Raw genomic sequence first — 20,310 nt, 5'->3', positions numbered from 1 at the left:
CAGACCCATCCCTTTCCATAATTAAATTGAAACTAATAGCATTATGATCACAGGAGATTTAGTATCATACACTCTCTATATGGGACTTCCATGGACTGACTAAGGAAACTTTCCTGAACACAATTGACAAACTATTTCCCTTCCAGCCCTTTACAGTATGGGAGTCCCAGTCAATGTGTGGAAAGTTAAAATCACCTACTATCACAACAGTCTGCAATCTCTACAAATTTGCTCCTCTAAATGCACTGGACTATTGAGTGGTCTTTAATTTAATTCCATTAAAGTGATCATACCATTTTTATTCCTCATTTCTACCCGTAAAGCCTCACTAGATGAGCTCTCCAGTCTGTCCTGAATGAGCACTGTTGTGACACTTCCCCTGACTAGTAACGCCACCCCTCCCCTAAATCCCTCCCGCTCTATCATGTCTAAAACAACAGAACCCCAGAACATTCAGCTGTCATTCCTGCAACCCAGTCTCATTAAAGTCTACAATGTCATAATTCCATATGTTGATCCACGCCCTAAGCTCATCCACCTTTCCTATAATAATCCTTGCACTGAAATATACATAATTCAGGACAACAGTCCCACCATGCTCAATCTTTTGATTCCTGACCTTCTCTGCAGGCTTGACAACATCTTTCTCCAGAGCCACCCCAATAACTGTTCTGGCACTCTGGTTCCCATTGCCCTGCAACTCTAATTTAACATCCTCCTTCCCCCCCACCCGCAGCATTGGTAAATCTTCCCATTAGGATATTCGTTCCCCTCTAATTCAGGTGCAAACAGTCCCTTCTATACAGGTTCCACCTTCCTTGGAAGAGAGTCCAAGGATCCAAAGATCTGAAGCCCACACTCCTGCACCATCTCCTTAGCCCCGTGTTATACTGTATGATCTTCCTATTTCTGGCCTCACTAGCACGTGGCACAGGTAGCAATCCTGAGATCACATTTCTGGAGGCTCAGCCCTTTAACTTAGCACCAAACTCCCTAAATTCACTGTGCAGGTCCTCGTCACCTACCCTATCCATGTCATTGGTACCGACATGGACCACGACCTCTGGCTGTTCACCCTCCACTTCAGAATGCTAAGGACTCAATCTGAGATATCCCTGACCCTGGCACCCCGGAGGCAACAAACCATCCAGGAAGCTCATTCCTGTCTAAAGAACCTCTTTTCTGTTCCCCTAACCAATGAATCCCCTATCACCACAGCTCACCTCTTCTTCCCTCTTTCCCTCCTGTCCCATAGAGTCAGACTCAGTGCCAGAGACCTGCTCATGGTGGCCTCTCTGTGGTAGGTTGTGTCCCCACGCCTCCCAACGGTATCCAAAGAGGTATACTTACTATTGAGGTTTTATTATTCTACAAAGCTGTTCTTTTAAAGAACCAGACCAAAGGCAGATGGATAAGAGCTTGGATAACTTTTTAAGTTAGTTGTTGACTTTTTTTCCTGTTTTTATTCTTCTGTTCCTATACCAAATATTATTTTTCAATTATGTAAGTAGTGAAAGTAAAAGTGGGTATTATTTAATCTATACAATATTTTATATCTTTCCAAAAAATGAATGAATATAAGGCAGACTATGTAACCCAGGATCTAGTATAGCCAAGGTAGCGAAGTATTGGAAGGACATCCCTCTTGGTATGCCAAAGACATTTGATGAGTTTTTTTTCATTATTTCAGAAATAAATTAACTTTTAAAATCTCACCTTTAGGGATGATAAATGTTAGGGATTGTTAGTTGGTAATAATGAAAATAAGAACTGATCTCCAAAATCCTTGTAATATAAACTGCACGCAGTAATCAGTTTTAAGATTAATAGGACAGCTTTGCAAACAGAAGTCAAGCAATAACGTATACAGACAGGACCATAAGAGAATTGTGTAAGCCAAATGAGACACACCAGGCTACTTAATTGGTCTACATCAAACCAGACATCAGACAACTTCCAAAAAGTTATTTTGCACCATTGTAATAGAGATCAAAGAAGATACCAGACCAGATTTATTTTGTCATTTAGCACATCAAACATGGGCATAGATATGTCTGTTCTCTACATATTTACGTACACAGATTCAGCCCCCATAACACAAATTTTGTGTGGCTGGGGTTTCTGTTCTTAGAAGATTTTAGACCATCCAGGTAAATGACTTTGTCCTGCAATGTATTTGCATATTCATAGATACCTTGTCAGTTAAAAGATGTGTCTTTATTGTAAATATGAAATCATTTTCCTCCACCCAAATTATTGAAATACAAACGTTTGTAAATGCTGTCCTTGTAGGTAATGAACTTGGATTAAATTACCTGCTGTTATCTTTGACCTTAAGAGTATAAAAGCTCAATGTACATTCTGTTCAGAGAGATTCCTCTGTGCTTCTACCAGGAGACAGTACTTCAGTAAGTCTCCTCCAGATTATCTGTCTCTCTTGATGAATAAAGACTTTTTATATCTACCATCTCCAGTCTTCAGTCACTCACACATTGTCATAACAATGTAATTATCTTTCTTTTCACAAAACTTTAACCAAATAGGACAGTGGATGTGGAGTTAATGTTAACTCTGAAGCAGAATAACTATGTTCTGCGTAAGCAGATCTGCACAAATTTCACAATTTGCAACAACTCAATGAAACACAACAATACCCAGATACAACCTTAAAATTAAGATTTTTTTTACAAAATAAGAATAGTTTTGTAGGGTAGGGTAGCACGGTAGCGTAGTGGTTGGCACAACGCTTTACAGTGCGAGTGATCCACGTTCAATTCCTGCCGCTGTCAGTAAGGAGTTTGTACTGCGTGGGTTTCCTCCGGGTGCTCTGGCTTCCTCCCACAGTCCAAAGACAAAGCAATTGGTAGGTTAATTGGTCAGTGTAAATTGTCCTGCGATTAGGCTAGGGTTATTCATGGCCTCCTCTACTGTCATGATGAGGCCACACTCTGGTTGGAGGAACAACACCTTATATTCCGTCTTGAGTAGCCTCCAACCTGATGGCATAAACATCGATTTCTTGAACTTCCAGTAATGCGCCACTCTGCTCCCCCCATCCTCCTTTTCCCTCTTTCACCTCATCTCCTTGCCTGCCCATCACCTCCCTCTGGAGCTCCTCCTCCCTTTTCTTTCATCCATGGCCTTCTATCCCCACCTATCAGACTCCCCCTTCTCCAGCCCGGTATCTCTTTCACCAGTCAACTTCCCAGATACTTACTTCAGGGTTTCTCCTATCACCTTGAGTCTCTCTCTCTCCCCTCCCTCACCTCTTCAACCCACTCCATATCTTTTTTTTTTCTCCAGTCCTGCCGAAGGGTCTCGGGCCGAAACGTTGACTGTACTCTTTTCCATAGATGCTGCCTGGTCTGCTGAGTTCCTTCAGCATTTTGTGTGTGTTGCTTTGGATTTCCAGCATCTGCAGATTCTCTCTTGTCTGTGCCTTAAATCGGGGACTGCTGGGCAATGCGGCTCAAGGGGCTGCAAGGGCCTACCATGTGCTCGATCTCCGCAAATACATTTCATAGCAATAAGGAAAGGGTAAAAAAATCCACAACAATGTAGTAATAAGTGTTTAATTTGCTCTCAAATGAATTTTTTTTTTAAGAACCTTCCACGAAATATGCCAGATTAGTGAGAAAGGGCCACATGGCACAGTAAGAGGCCATTTGCCCACCTGGGCCATGTTTACCATCAACCCACTCCTACACAAACCCATTTTGTTTTCCTCACGTCCCCATCAGTTCCTTGCCAGATCTACCTCACACCTACATATTCGGAGCAGAACAGTGACCAAACTTGTACATTTTAGCGATGTGGAAAGGAACCAGAGCACGAGAGGAAACATATCCAATGACAGAGAATGTGCAATCTTCAGATGGCGAGCACCAGAGGTCAGGATCAAACCCAGGTGACAGGAGCTGTGAGTCAGCACCCCTACGACCCTTCGCTTATGGAGAGGAATAAATGTTGCCTAATTAGCTTCATCAGACAATAAACTAAAATAAATTAACATTAAAAGGCATCCATTAGTCTTGCGAGACCATGAATCTGCACCTGGAAAGTCTTCACTCTCCAGGGCACAGGCCTGGGCAAGGTTGTATGGAAGACCAGCAGTTGCCCATGCTGCAAGTCAAAGGGAAGGGCAAGGGCCGATACAGTTTGGCACCAGTGTCGTCGCAGAGCAATGTGTGGTTATGTGCCTTGCTCAAGGACACAACACATTCCCTCGGCTATGGCTCGAACTCACGACCTTCAGGTCGCTAGTCGAATGCCTTAACCACTTGTGGCCGCGTGCCCACACACAACTAAATAAATAAATAGAAATAAGGATTCCACCACACATTTCTAAAAGTGAAGAAAGTTAGAGAAGAATAAGTGAAGCTATAAAAATGTACACAAATTGTTCAGAGAGGCAGAATATGAACTGGAAATGCTTGTAAAGCCTAACATAATTAGATTTCTCTATTTAAAATTGTACCACAGTTAGGAATAATAATTGTGATCACATTACATGTAAAGAAGGTTGACTACTTGAGATTCCACAATGAGAACAATGTGAAAGGAAATCCACTTACATTGCTCAACCCTGCATTCTGCATGAAAAGTTATTGCTGTTTTAGGCAGCCATCTGTCACACATGAAAAAGCAACTAACCCAACTTTGGGTTGGATCACATGGTTAATATGTTAAATGCTGAATGTCGAAAATTGGGCTTAGTGCAAAGTCCAGCTTTGTATGGGGGTGAACTGAGTGCCACAGGAATCAGTGATAGTTCCACTATCTACTGCTTTCTATAAAAATACATGGAGTTGTCCAACTGCATCTCGAATACCAAGATGCATGAGAAATACTTAATCACCATAAAGTTTGAGGCCAAACTTAGGTTGACAAAAATTGTTATCTTTTTTAAAACTTTGAGAAGGAACATTTGAGAAAAATGTATGTGCTTGTGGGATTTAAGAAAACTATTTGCAATACGGTTGCTCCATAGCAATCTTTTAAGACAGATCAGGACACAGTACAACGTCAGACATCAGGAAATGTATATAAACAAATACAAGACCTGATATCCTGAAGCACTTGTGCACAGTTCAATTAAAACAGAATGGATTTGCAGCTAAATTAACAGAGGAGATATTTGGAACTGGAGGTTGCTACTGAGCATGCCAGGCCCTGTGGTCTTATCTTTTCAAACTGATGTTTCCTGAAAAAAAGTAAATTAACTTTTCTTTCAGAACATAATACATAAAATATATGCTAGTGTTCAGTTAAATGACCATCTAATTTAGTAAATCCTTTTATAATTTTTGCTGCAACTTTAAAATTGACATCCACATCACGGTTCTCAGTAAGTTCTCATATTAATGATTTGAAAAACATATTTGCATGCCACTTCCCTTTTACTAAACATTGCAGCTTAATATTTGTCCAGGACTTGAAATGAAAAATTTTCTATAGACATCACTGCATTCCAACGTAGCTCCATCACGTTGCAATAAGGGGAAATTATTTTCTAAAAAGCCAGTCCACTACTTCCAGAAAAATAAAATGTTGATTATGGGATATAGATATAGATATAGCACCCATTCTCCTCCCTTCCCTACACCAATTTTCTGACACAGTTGAGAACCCCAAATAGGACTCTTCCAGAATTGCTGAAATAAAGAATTAACTGGGGTCAGCACCAGAGTAAACGGATGGACTGAATTTGTCCGATCTCTGTCAAGATAACAGATAAACATTATACCTCAAAGTTTAAACTTTAACAAAAATTTTTCTTCATAAAATTACAGAATAATGTCAAGTACCTCGTAAACATCTATAAGTACTGATCGTATTCACAGCAGTTCTATACATCTTCTCAGTTGTAATGCTACCAGTTTTACAATAAAATAGATTCATAGAATATTCTGCAAATGCAAATCATGCATGACTGTGAAACTAGATAGTTGGAAGAAAACCAATATAAAAATGAAACGCAGACTCTGTCTGATACTTGTATGAAAACACTTGTATATTTTTAAGTTTGAAAATGAAAGTTCAAAAAAATACCACTGTACATACTGAGGAAGTTTGTTACAAATTAAGAATTGCTTCATAAGCATACAGTATGGTACGTCAGCTCTGTTATAACATACCCTGGACTAGTTCAAACTTGTTGCTATGCACAGTAATGCTACTTTTCAGTTCTTTAAGTTACAAATCTCCAGCCGAGCTAGGTTTCAGTGAAAGCTTACATCTTGATATATCTAAAAACTTGCCTTCAATTTACTGTGGTTGAAAGTTTATAAGTAATATTCCTGCAGCAACCACTTCCAAGTATGGTTCATGCCTGATATCAAGAATTTTTAACTGCAGCATCTTGCATGAAACATACCTTGCATGGTAAATGTATCCAACAGACTGTTTCTATCCGGAAGCATCAAAAGCTCAGACTTCTGCAGTCAGAATTCCTTTCCATTGCTGCGACGTATCTCTGTGTAAAGGTGGATGCTAGGAAACAGTGCGCTAGGGTAAGGTTAGACAAAGAGAAGGTAATTGCCGCCAAGGTCTAATTATTGCTGCTGATGTGCGAAACCTGATCTCAGGTGGGTGGGAAACTTGACTGCATCCCTGACGTCATAACTGCCAGTCAAATACAACCTAATATGACTTCCTCTCAAAATATTCCAACTATGCAATCTAAATATATTTATTTTTAACCTTGAAACACAACTTCATTCACAAACAACAAATGTAACTATCTTAGTGCTTCTTCGTTTATGGGCTCAGGTAACTTTAGAACAGCTCAATAATATTTCTCCATATGTATGACAAGGTGGAAAATAATATGAGGAAACCAATTAGCTTAGAGATCACAGTCTCTGGGAGGTTGCTTTTCATACCAGCATGAAGGGGAAAGAGCAGGTGAAAGGCCCCTCCAGTTTACAGAGAGTAGCATTCTGCTCCGATATTCTGACCTCCCCACCAAACTGACTACCACATGGGTATTACACAGAAAGTGCTGGAGGAACTCAGCCAGCCAGGCAGCACCTATGGAAAAGAGTACAGTCGATGTTTCGTGCTGGGACCCTTTATAAGGACCTGATGAGGACTGTTTACTTTTTTCCATCGATGCTGTCCGGCCTGCTGAGTTCCTCCAGCATTTTGTGTGTGCTACTTTGATTTCCAGCATCTGCAGATTTTCTCTTGTTTGTAATTCGACTACCACACAGGTATAGTACAAACATTCACAGAATATATTGCTTTGTTTAAGTCGTTGATTGGCATTGGCCTCCTTATTTTTCGGACTGAATAGAATCTGCCTCCACGACCAGTGCCCCAAAGCAAGGCACTAACCAACAATGCCATCCATATGCCTCTCATCAACTTTCCGACGTGTCAGGCAGCTGCTACATTGACACCAGACTATGCAATGTGAACAGGATAAGTGATTGCATACGGAGCCCAGGACTGTGGCAGAGAACGACCACAGGTTGTCAACCGGTTAACCATATGGCAGCAATTGATAGCTATCTGTACTGTCTCAAATAAAGCAATAGAGTGAAATTTAATACTGACCATTGTCTCTGATACCCTGTAGAAAAAAAGCTGGCAGCATTAGACAAACTGATGTTAACGGATGCAGCAGTAGAATACGTCAGAGACAAAAATCGTGAGGGTGTAAGGGTCATATTGTCAGCCTGTGGTAGTTCTTGGCCCACATTAGAGATTACTTGCAGGGCAATACATGCAAAATGCTGGAGGAACTCAGCAAGCCAGGTAGCACCAATGGAAAAGAGTAAACAGTCAACGTTTCGGGTCAAGACCCTTCATCAGGTTTCTTGTGTTTAGATTACTTGTAGATATCATTGCAACACATGACAAAACTAGAGAAATTTCATCCTGCTCATGTGTGGAATCTGTTCTGTTGTGTATTCAATATTTCAATAATACAGGTGTCCCCGCTTTTTGAACTTTCGCTTTACGAAACCTCACTTTCGTGACCTTCATTAGTTCCCTGTTTTCGCTAACAGAAGGTGTTTTCACTGTTACGAAAAAAGCAGCGTGCGAAAAAAAAGCAGCGCGCGCCCTGAGCAGCCACTCTCCCCGAGATTCAGAACGGCATTCTCGCCGGATTTGCTTAAACACGTGCCTGTGAGCAGCCATTTGCAAGATGACTTCTAAGGTATCGGAAAAGCCTAAAAGAGCTCGTAAGGGTGTTGCACTTAGCGTAAAACTAGACATAATTAAGCGTTTCAATCGTGGTGAGCAAAGTAAGGACAAAGTGAGTTTGGCTTGTGGAAGTTGATGAAGATGATGTTGAAGAGGTTTTGGCATCCCATGACCAAGAACTGATAGATGAAGAGCTGATGCAATTGGAAGAGGAAAGGATAACAATCGAGATCTTAGTGTCCCACCACCCCAAGCCCCAGGCCACGGACAGATAGCGATTCGCAGAGAATGCAGTGGTAGCCGGGAGGCACCCAGCACGTCTTTAAGAAAAAAGCTGAAATAAACAAGCTAATTAATTAGATGCTGCCCGGCACGTAAATGTCGGCCCAGATCAGAAGCGATTACCGATTTCACTTGCTCTATGTAACCGGCAATTGCCTCTGATCTAGGCCGACATTTACGTGCCGGGCGACACCTAATTAATTAGCTTGTTTATTTCGGTTGTTTTCTTAAAGATGTGTTGGGTGCCTCCCGGCCACTGCTGTACTCCTGCATGCTTCGCGGATCGGTATCGGTTCGCTGCCCGGAAGGTGGGGGCCACTGCACCGCCCCAACCTCCGACTCAGCCTAACACACCATCGTCAGCGTGCTCAGCGCTGTCCCAATTCCGGTAAGTGAAACTACATTGTACATACATTATTTCTACTTTATATAGGCTGTGTATTTTAATGTGTTATTTGGTTTGATTTGGCAGCTTCATAGCTTAAAGGTTACTGGAGAGCGCTTGCGTGAGATTTCTGCTACGGAAAACAGTGCAGGCAATCATTGTAGAGAAGTATTTCTAATTTATATAGGCTATGTATTTATAGTCATTGTCATACTTTATTGATCCCGGGGGAAATTGGTTTTCATCACGGTTGCACCATAAATAATTAAATAGTAATAAAACCATAAATAGTTAAATAGCAATATGACAATTATGCCAGTAAATTATGAAATAAGTCCAGGACCAGCCTATCGGCTCAGGGTGTCTGACCCTCCAAGGGAGGAGTTGTAAAGTTTGATGGCCACAGGCAGGAATGACTTCCTATGACGCTCTGTGTTGCATCTCGGTGGAATGAGTCTCTGGCTAAATGTACTCCTGTGTACACCCAGTACATTATGTAGTGGATGGGAGACATTGTCCAAGATGGCATGCAACTTAGACAGCATCCTCTTTTCAGACACCACCGTGAGAGAGTCCAGTTCCATCCCCACAACATCACTGGCTTTACGAATGAGTTTGTTGATTCTGTTGGTGTCTGCTACCCTCAGCCTGCTGCCCCAGCGCACAACAGCAAACATGATAGCACTAGCCACCACAGACTCGTAGAACATCCTCAGCATCATCCGGTAGATATTAAAGGACTTCAGTCTCCTCAGGAAATAGAGACGGCTCTGACCCTTCTTGTCTCAGTGTTCTTTGACCAGTCCAGTTTATTGTCAATTCGTATTCCCAGGTATTTGTAATCCTCCACCATGTCCACACTGATGCCCTGGATGGAAACAGGGGTCACCGGTACCTTAGCTCTCCTCAGATCTACCACCAGCTCCTTAGTCTTTTTCACATTAAGCTGCAGATAATTCTGCTCACACCATGTGACAAAGTTTCCTACTGTAGCCCTGTACTCAGCCTCATCTCCCATGTTGATGCATCCAACTATGGCAGAGTCATCAGAAAACCTCTGAAGATGACAAGACTCCGTGCAGTAGTTGAAGTCCGAGGTGTAAATGGTGAAGAGAAAGGGAGACAAGACAGTCCCCTGTGGAGCCCCAGTGCTGTTGATCACTCTGTCGGACACACAGTGTTGCAAGCACACGTACTGTGGTCTGCCAGTCAGGTAATCAAGAATCCATGACACCAGGAAAGCATCCACCTGCATCGCTGTCAACTTCTCCCCTAGCAGAGCAGGGCGGATGGCGTTGAACGCACTGGAGAAGTCAAAAAACATGACCCTCACAGTGCTCGCTGGTTTGTCCAGGTGGGCGTAGACATGGTTCAGCAGGTAGACGATGGCATCCTCAACTCCTAGTCGGGGCTGATAGGCGAACTGGAGGGGATCTAAGTGTGGCCTGACCATAGGCCGGAGCAGCTCCAGAACAAGTCTCTCCAGGGTCTTCATGATTGGGAGGTCAATGCCACCGGTCTGTAGTCATTGAGGCCACTGGGGCATGGTGTCTTCGGCACAGGGACGAGGCAGGACGTCTTCCACAGTACAGGAACCCTCCGGAACATCAGGGTCAGGTTGAAGACACGGCGAAGTACTCCACATAGCTGAGGGGCACAGGCTTTGAGCACCCTGATACTGACACCATCCGGTCCTCCAGCCTTGCTTGGGTTGAGACGTTTCAGATGTCTTCTCACCTGTTTAGCTGTGAAGCCCACCATGGTGGTTTCGTGTGGGAAAGGGGTATAGTCATGAGAGCAGGGTGGGGGGCTGTGAAGAGGGCTAGGAGGGGAGAGTGGAATGTATGTTGGTTGGGGGCCGACAACAGATGACTCATGTGGGGGATGGGCAGGGGCCACAATGTCAAATCTGTTAAAGAACAGGTTAAGTTCGTTGGCCCTGTCCACACTGCCTTCAGCTCCTCTGTTGCTAGTTTGCCGGAACCCAGTGATGGTCCTCATCCCCCTCCAGATCCCTCTCACGTTGTTCTGCTGGAGTTTCCACTCAAGCTTCCTCCTGTACCTGTCTTTAGCCTCCCTGATCCTGGCTTTCAGGTCCCTCTGTATTGCCATCATATCATTCCTACTTTTACTATATGTTACCGTTATTTTAGGTTTTATGTGTTATTTTGCATGATTTAGTAGGTTATTTTTGGGTCTGAGAACGCGCACAAATTTTTCCCATTTAAATAATAGGTAATTGCTTCTTCGCTTTACGATATTCTGGCTTACGAACCATTTTGGATAGCGGGGGAAACCTGTACTTGCGTAATCTTGTACACATATTGTTTGATTAAGCATTCTTGTTCATTTAAACAACTAATTACAGGTTATCTGTAAAAATACGTTAATTGCATATGTCAACACGCTACCACTTGATGCATAGGCAGGTCTCACTTAAAGTAAACTCAATGTTAGACCCCCATTTTGGACTCCAGTGCTTTCCTTTGAATTTTTTTGATGTTTTGTAGTTCCAAAACATAACATGTTCAGGCTAACATCCTCTAACACAGTGGTCCCCAACCTCCGGGCCGCGAAGAATGCAGCAGTGCAGTGGCAGCCGGAATGCACCCAGCACATCTTTAAGGAAAAAGCCAAAATAAACAAGCTAAACGTAATTAATTAGCTTGTTTATTTCGGCTTTTTTTCTTAAAGACGTGCTGGGTGTGTTCCAGCTACTGCTGCACCACTGCATTCTTTGCGGCCCGGTATTGGTCCGCGGCCCGGAGGCTGGGGACCACTGCTCTAACAGTTAGGGACAGTCAAGACCTATTGGTATAATGTCAGCTGCGACTAGTGCCGCTCATTATCTTCTTGGCACCTCTTCTTTCATCTGGTTTTACTCCAAATATAATGCATTGCATTTGAATGCAGTTGTCTATTCCCACATTGGTCATCAATGCCTATGAGTCGCTGTAACATTGCACTGAGATGATTCAGGGTGCTTGTGAAGTTTGTTTTTGGAAAAGACTTGTTTTCACGTACTTTCTTAAAGCCATCCTGCTCTGATGAAGTCATGCAAATGTTTCACCAACTGTGCATCTTGAAAAAGTGCACTGTTGTGTGAATATGTTAAAAAGATAATGCAATATATCTATGTAAAAGCATGTACAAGTTTTCTTTCTTCAGCAAGTCTGGATGTTCTATGCACACTTTTACTGGAAGATTAATATTAAAAGAAAGCTCTCAACATTTAAAATGAAATATAAAATACACATACTCAGAGACAAATCAGAGCAGAGACTTTGGCCAGAATGTTCCTTTCCTCCTGATCGGACCCAAAATTCCTCAGTACTGACATGATATCCTAATTGTAGACAGCTGCTTACCCCGTTTCAAAAACATTTTTAATTGTGTACAGTACTTCAAGGTGTTTTGATGCATTAGGGACAGGCAAAACAATTCACTGAAAATGTCATTTTTGAGTGAAATGACAGCTGATGACTTTGGGGCTATACTTATAAAGGTGTTAGCATAATTTCCCCTTAAGAGCAATGATTCCTGAAAAATGCCAAATCATCACTATAGATGAGTTGTGCTAATCCCAGTATGGCCTGTAGCTAGCAGCATTCAAGTGCCAGTGAATAATTTATTCACTCCACACAGCATATAAATAACAACTTTTATTGGAAGCTCTCAAACTAAATTTTACATTTTGAGACGCTCGACCACTCTATGATACATTTGTTACTCATGAATGGAAAAACTATCACACCTTTAAGGAACCTGGTATATTTAAGGAACCTGGTTTTTTGAACACACGCATGCTTGGCAGTCTAAATTATAGAGCAATGAAAGATAACGGTGGTGCAATTCTGTCCTGTTATTAAAGCCTTGGCAAAATTTGATACTGCAATGTCACTGTAGTCCTAGTATCCAGTGTCCCTTCTGCTGGTGAGCAAATGGAGATAATTAGAGCAACATCAAAAAAAATGTCATACAAGATACAGATTTGCTTCAGCTATGCTCTCACAGCAAAGTTCAAAGTAAATTTATTACCAAAGTACATACATATTACCATATACAACCCTGAGATTGTTTTCCTACATGCATTTATAATATAAAAAGAAATACAAATTTATCAAATAAAATTAGGCAACCTTCCAAGCCTGTTGTATCTTCTTTAGATGACATTGAGGTGCTGGTCCCAGGTCAGATCTTCTGATATGCCAACGCCAAGGAATTTAAAGCTAGTGATCCTCTCCACTTCCATTTCCCAATGAGCACTGGTTTATAGACCTTTTGGCTTCTTCCTTCTGTTGCCAATAATCAGCTCTTTGGTTTTGCTGACGTTGAGTGAGAGGTTGTTGTTATGGCATCACTCAGCCAGATTTTCAATCTCCCTCCTGTATGCTGATTCATCATCACATTATATTCAGCCAACCACAGTAGGGTCATCAGCAAACTTAAATCTGGCATTGCAGCTCTACTTTGTCACACAATCATACGTCTTAAGTGAGTCGAGCAGAGGGTGCATCTGTGCTGACAATGGATGTGGAGCAGATGTCATTGCCAATCCATAATGGGGTCTGCTAGTGAAGAAATTGAGGATCTAGTTATACAGGTAGACACCAAGGGCTAGGTCTTGGAGCCTGTTGATGAGTGCTGAGGGGATGATAGTGCCGAATGCTGAGCTGTATTCATTGAAAAGCATCCTATTCTACTGTATGCATCTTTATTGTCCAGGTGCTCCAAAGCTGGGTGAAGAGCTAATAAAATAGCATCTGCTGTTGACCTGTTGTGACAAGTTGGAGCAAATCCAGGTCACTCATCAGGCAGGAGTTGATATGCTTCATGACCAAGCTTTTGAAACATTCAACCAAACTCACTTACTTCTGCATACAATACACTTATCTCCACAGTGCAACAGCCACTCCACTCCCAGCTTCCCAAACATGTCCAATAACAGGAATCAACCTGATTCCTTTGGACTGGGGGATTTCAGACACATAAAATGACTGCGAGAGACCCTTTGCTCATCCATTCTTGACCCTACTGAACACAATCACTACATTTGCTTCTCCACAACCATTTTACTGTCTTATGATAATATTAACAATACTGAAAGTTAATTAAAACACTAGATTATTTCTTAATCATTCTTTGATGCAGTCATACCCTTACTAGCCATATTAACCTACCTTCAACACTGTGCTCATGAGACTATGCAATTACCTCCTTCCACACTGTGACCCTATTTGCTCCTAATCACTCTAAGCTTCTTTATTACTCCTTCCCCGTAATCACTTACTTACTGTCAAGCTTATTCTTTCACCCTCCTGCAACTCATTCCATACAACTGCTTGCCACTCATTTTAAACAAACTTGTTTCTACCCTGGGATCCTCAGTGTTACCTTCCTTCTTTGTGCTTTTCACCTTTCCCATGGGAAATGGCATCTTCCTACACAGTCTCTCAACTGCAGTCAAAACACTATTCATTCCATTTTCTGTTCCTGCTTATTTTAATAAATGGAGCACTACAATATTAGCTCATCTTTCTACATCCCTGTTATCGTTTCTAGAGTATCCCAAAAATTCACCACTTTTACCCGCTGTACCTCAGCAGTGTTATCAATAATCGTGGTTCAATTCCGATGCACATGGTGACCAAACCCACATCTCCCAATTTACTGCCAATCAGGATCCAATGCCCAAGTTCACAGGCTTCCTGAGATTCGTCTCAAATAAACTTCAGCATAAGCTATTTTATTTAAACAGTGCCTTTTTGAAAATTATCCTTTCTTTCATTATCATTGTCATTATGTGCCGTGTTGTACGATGGTCTCCATGATCTTGACTGTTCTTGGCAAACCTCCAGAATGGTTTGTCATCGCCTTCTTCTGGACAGTGTCGTTACAAGAAGGGTGACCTGGCCATTATCAATACTCTTCAGAGATTGTCTGCCAGCATCAGTGGCCACATAATCAGGACTTGTGATCTGCACCGGCTGCTCATACGACCATCCACTGCCTGCTCCCGTGGCTTCACATGACCCTGATCAGGGGGTGGGGTGGGCGGGGGGGCTAAGCAAGTGCTAAACCTTGCCCGAGGGTGACCTGCAGGCTAGCAGAGGGAAAGAGCGCCTTATACCTCCTTAGGTAGAGACGTATCTCTACAATGCCATCCTTTCTTTACCAAACTTAATAGGCTCTCTGTCTTTCAAGCTATTTAATTAAAACTTCCATCCTTTTTGTGGACTCACATTCAACACTTCTAAGATTACATCCCACTAATTTCAATTTTCTAATTCTGACCTTTGATGCGCACAACTTTATTGCAATGAGTATTGCAGGCTCTTTCCACTATTTTCAATTTCTTTCTAAAGTATACTTCATTTGAATTTTGTATCATTTTCTGCCTTACTTTATGTCTTCTAATTCTTTACTTACTGCATTACACACATTTCTCTTCAAAAGAGCTTGATGATGCAAGTCACTGAGATTTGCAGGACATATATGTAGGTATAATTATGAGATGGCTTAAAAACTTAATTTAAATGCAATATACACTCAGTAGCCACTTTATTAGGTACTCCTGTACACCTGCTCATTAATACAAATATCTAATCAGACAATCATGTGGCAGCAACTCAGCACATGAAGGCATGCAGACATGGTCAAGAAGGTCAGTTGCCTTTCAGGCTAAAAGTCAGAATGGCGGAAGTCATGTGATCTAAGTGACTTTGACTGTGGAAAGATTGTTGGTGCCAGAAAGTGTGGTTTGAGTATCTCACAAACTGCTGATCTCCTGGAATTTCACGCACGGCAGTCTCTAGAATGGAGCGAGAAGCAAAGTAAAACATCCGGTGAGTGGCAGTACTGTGGGTGATAGCACCTTGTTTAATGGGAAAGGTCAGAGGAGAATGGCAGACTGGTTCAAGCTGACAGGAAAACGACAGTAACTCAAACAGCCACACATTACAACAGTGCTGTGTAGAAGAGCCTCTCTGAATGCACAACACATCGAACCTTGAAGTGAGTGGGCTACAGCAGCATGGTCTTACCCAGTACTAGAAAGGTATACCTAATAAAGTGGCTACTGAGTCTATTTGCTTCTACTGTCAAGAATCTGGAGAATGTAACTGAAGTCTGATGTTAATCAATTCCTGTCAGTGATATCACAATTTGCCAGGCCTGTAAAATAAGTTACAATGATAATGAAAAGTATCAACTGCAAGAAGGCTTGTATGCAATATGAACAGCCTTCCTTGATTGGTAATACTGAGTGACATATCTCTGTCCTGCAAATTCCATATTTTTGTTTATTACTAATGCTTCATTCATCCAGCTCATAGAAGTTATGGAAAACTTCTGACATAATGCTTCCTCATTTCCTGTCTAATCATCTTCCTCACTTACTGTTAATCTATGTCTCCTGACTTTTGACCCCTCTGTTAAGGAAAATAGGATCTTCGAACTTAATCCATGTAGATCCCTTATTATTTTATGTACCTCATTCTCCTTAATCTTGGGTTCCAAAGAAAACAACCTTAGTTTGCCCAACCTTTCCTCGCAGCTACAATTTACCAATCCAAGCAAGGTCTTTATAAATATTATCTTCACCCCGTGCAGTTCAGTTACATCTTTCCTGTAATTTACAAATGTTTGTAGTTAAGAGAGCTGTAATATACCTGAGGATATGAATTGACAATAAACTGGGCTGGTCAAAGAACACTGAGGCTGTCTACAAGAAGGGTCAGAGCCGTCTCTATTTCCTGAGGAGACTGAGGTCCTTTAACATCTGCCGGATGATGCTGAGGATGTTCTACGAGTCTGTGGTGGCCAGTGCGATCATGTTTGCTGTTGTGTGCTGGGGCAGCAGGCTGAGGGTAATAGACACCAACAGAATCAACAAACTCATCCGTAAGGCCAGTGATGTTGTGGGAATGGAAATGGACTCTCTCACGGTGGTGTCTGAAAAGAGGATGCTGTCTAAGTTGCATGCCATCTTGGTCAATGTCTCCCATCCACTACATAATGTACTGGGTGGGCACAGGAGTACATTCAGCCAGAGACTCATTCTACCGAGATGCAGCACAGAGCGTCATAGAAAGTCATTCCTGCCTGTGGCCATCAAACTTTACAACTCCTCCCTTGGAGGGTCAGACACCCTGAGCCAATAGGCTGCTCCTGGACTTATTTCATAATTTACTGGCATAATTTACATATTACTATTTAACTATTTATGGTTCTATTACTATATATTTATGGTGCAACTGTAATGAAAACCAATTTCCCCCGGGATCAATAAAGTATGACTATGACTAATCGCCTAACTGACATTGTGTACTGTTATATGAAGGCTGCAAACCAGACCTCAAGATGGTTTGTCGACTCCCTGGCGTCAAGGTCCACAGTGTCTTCGCGTGGCTGCAGGAGATTTTCCAGCCAGAAGTCACAAATGACAGCGGTAGAATAAGTGATGAGGACTTGCAGAGTGAATACATGGAGCTAGGAAAGAAGTGAAAAAGCAGAATCTCAAGGGTAATCGTCCCTCGATTACTTGCATACCACGTTCTGTTGAGGGTTACAATAGGAGGATACGACAGACGAGTGCGCAGCTTAAGAACTGGTGCAGGGAGGAGCGATTCAGATTTTTAAAACACTGTAATCTCTTCTGGGGCAGAGGTGATCAGTACAAGAGTACAGGCTGCACCTCAACTGGAGGGGGACCAACACCCTGGCAGAGAGGTTTGCTATAGGTACCAAAGTGAGTTTAGGATAGGTTGACAGGGGGTGGGATCTTAAGCCACAGTGGGGTAAATGAGAGGCTGGAAAGTGATATAGTGATCAACAACAGCAAGCTGAATTGACAAGAAAGGCAAGAGCACGCCAGTGATCAAGGATCATCAGGCTCGCAAACCAGTGAAGATAATTTCATTCATCACTACTCTGAACTGATTCTCTGAACCTACAGATTCACTTTCAAGGACTACTTTCACTGTTTTTTATGTCTGCACTCTGTCATCGTTCGCATATTGGTTGTTTGCCAGTCTTTGTCTGGTTATGTATAGTTTTTTGTAAAATTCAATTGTATTTCTGTTTTCCTGTCAATGACTGCAAGAAAATTAACCTCAAGGCAGTATGTATATGGTAACATATACAAGTAATTGAAAATGTTTACTTTGAACTTTGAAGTTGATTGGATGCGATTGTATTTATTTCACTCGAAGAGATTTGACAGGCAAGGCAGATGAATTCAGACACAGAAGTGGAAAATAAAAGCCGTTACAGAAACATGGATAGAGGAGACAGAGCAGGAGAAAAGCCAGGAGAGGGAGTTGCAAATCAAAAACACGAGAAAGTCTGCCAATGCTGGAGATCCAAAGTACACACACAAAATGCTGGAGGAACTCAGCAGGTCGGGCAACATCTATGGAAATGAACAAGCAGTCGCTGTTTCAGGATGAGACCCTTCTTCGGGACTGGAAAGGAAGGGGGAAGATGGCAGAATAAAAAGGCGGGAGGAGGAGAAGGAGGATAGCTGGATGACAGAAGAAGTCAGGTGGGTAGGAAAGTTAAAGGGCTGGAAAGGACAGAGCCTGTAGGAGAGGAGAGTGGACCATAGGAGAAAGGGAAGGAGGAGAGGCACCATGGGGAGATGATGGGCAGGTGAGAAGAGGTAAGATGACAGAGTTGGGAACAAAAGAAGAGGGGAGGGAGGATGAATTTTTTTTACCGGAAGGAGAAATCAATACTTATGCCATCGGTTGGAGGCTACTCAAATGGAATACAAGGTGTTACTCCTCCACTCGGGTGTGTGTGGCCTCATCTTGGCCCAAGAGGTGGCCATGGACCAACATATCAGAATGGAAATGGGAATTGAAATTAACATGTTTGGTACTGGGAAGTTCTGCTTTTGGTGGATGAAGCAGAGGTGCTTGACCAAGTGGTCCCCCAATTTATGACTGGTTTTACTAATGCAGAGGAGGCTGCAATAGACGACCCCAGCTAATTTGCCGGTGAAGTGTTCCCTCACCTGTAAGGACTATTGGAGCCCTGAATGGAGGTGAGGGAGGAGGTGAATCGGCAGATGCAGCATTTAGGCCACTTGCAAGGATAAGTGCCAGGAGGGTGATTAGTGGGGAGAGATGAATGGACAAGGGAATCATGGAGGGAGCAATCCCTGTGGAAAGGGGAGAGAGGGTGGAGGTAAGCTCCCTTTGGAAATAGTGGAATTTGCAGAGGATGATATGTTGGATGCAGAAGGTCAAGAGGTGGTAGGTGACAAGAGGAACTCTATCACTGTTAAGACAGCAGAAAGATAGGGTGAGTGTGGATGTTCGGGAAATGGAGGAGATGTGATTGAGGGCAGCATCAATAGTGCAGGACGGGAAACCCCATTCATTAAAGAAGGAGGACATCTCTGATATCCCGGAATGGAAAATGGCAACATGGGAACAAATGCAGCAGAGACAAAGGAATTGAGAAAAGGAAATATCATTTTTACAGGAGACAGAGTGGAAAGAGGTATAGTCAAAATAACCATGGGAATTGGTAGGTTTATAGAAGTTGTCGGTCAACAGTTTGTCTCCAGAGATGGAGATAGAGAGATCAAGAAAGGGAAGGGAGGTGTCAGAAATGGATTAAATGAAATTAAATGCAGCGTGGAAGTTTACTTTTTTGATCACTGCGTGAGTCAGGGATAAGGTTACTGAAGGATCATTCAGTGAGGCTTAGTGGGTGGAGCTGAGAAATATAAAGGGTATGATCATTTCTTTGGGAGTTGATTTACATGCCCAAACAGTCACAGGAGTTGTTGGAGTAATAAGAGTTGTCATAGTAAGGGATTTCAACTTTCCATAGGCTGGGCTTAAATGGGATGCAATTTGTTTAGGTTTTTAGGACAATTTCCTCATGCAATATTGATGAGCCCAACTAGGAAGAGGGCAAATGGCAGGGCAACTGACTGAGGTGACAGTGGGGGAAACATTTTGGAACAAATGACCATAGCTCTATAAGTTTTAAAATTGTTATGGAAAGGGGCAGAACTGGTCTGCAGTTCCACAGTGGGACAATGAGAATATTGATGGTATTAGACAACAGCTTGCAAAGGTTGATTGGAGCAGACTGTTTGCAGCAAAGGGAGCTTTGGCAAGTGGAGCATTTTTTAAAAGTGAGATAGTGAGAGCTCCAAGTAAGCATGTTCCTTCTAGAGTGTAGGGCAAGGCTGGCACTTAGGGCAGCAATGAAGGTCCTCCACCTCTGGCAGTGCTCAGGGCTTCCTTCATCATGCCAGTAGCTTCCTCTCGGTTTCCATAACAGTTTTGTTTTACCAGTCAAGGCTGTTAGCCTTGAACTGCACCCCTGAACATGGAGGGCTGGTGGACTATTCTTAGCCTGTTGTCTACCCTTTGACCTGTTTAGCATTGGTGACCTTACCAAGAGCCACAGCATAAATCCCCGACTCCAGCCAACAAAGCTCACCGGGTCATGGAGGCACGCAAGCC

The 20,310-nt window shown here is 42.5% G+C and overlaps 1 protein-coding gene across 3 annotated transcripts in view; it reads right to left on the bottom strand.

Moving 5' to 3' along the window:
• znf385b (zinc finger protein 385B) overlaps window positions 1-20,310 on the bottom strand; it is a 307,211-nt gene that overhangs the window by 164,534 nt on the left and 122,367 nt on the right. Inside the window, exon 1 of one of the 3 annotated variants that reach the window (XM_072259630.1) lies at window positions 6,377-6,531. The exons of the other annotated variants lie outside the window; for them this stretch is intronic. Within the exon in view, the coding sequence (XP_072115731.1) occupies window positions 6,377-6,422 (46 nt within the window). The 5' untranslated portion in view covers window positions 6,423-6,531. Of the gene's footprint in view, window positions 1-6,376; window positions 6,532-20,310 lie in introns of those variants that run through there. 3 annotated transcript variants of the gene reach the window in all.

Source organism: Mobula birostris, chromosome 6, assembly GCF_030028105.1.
Source record: "Mobula birostris isolate sMobBir1 chromosome 6, sMobBir1.hap1, whole genome shotgun sequence".
Taxonomy (NCBI): Eukaryota; Metazoa; Chordata; class Chondrichthyes; order Myliobatiformes; family Myliobatidae; genus Mobula; species Mobula birostris.
Note: the sequence above shows the minus strand (reverse complement) of the source record. Positions and strands in the feature narration are given on the sequence as shown.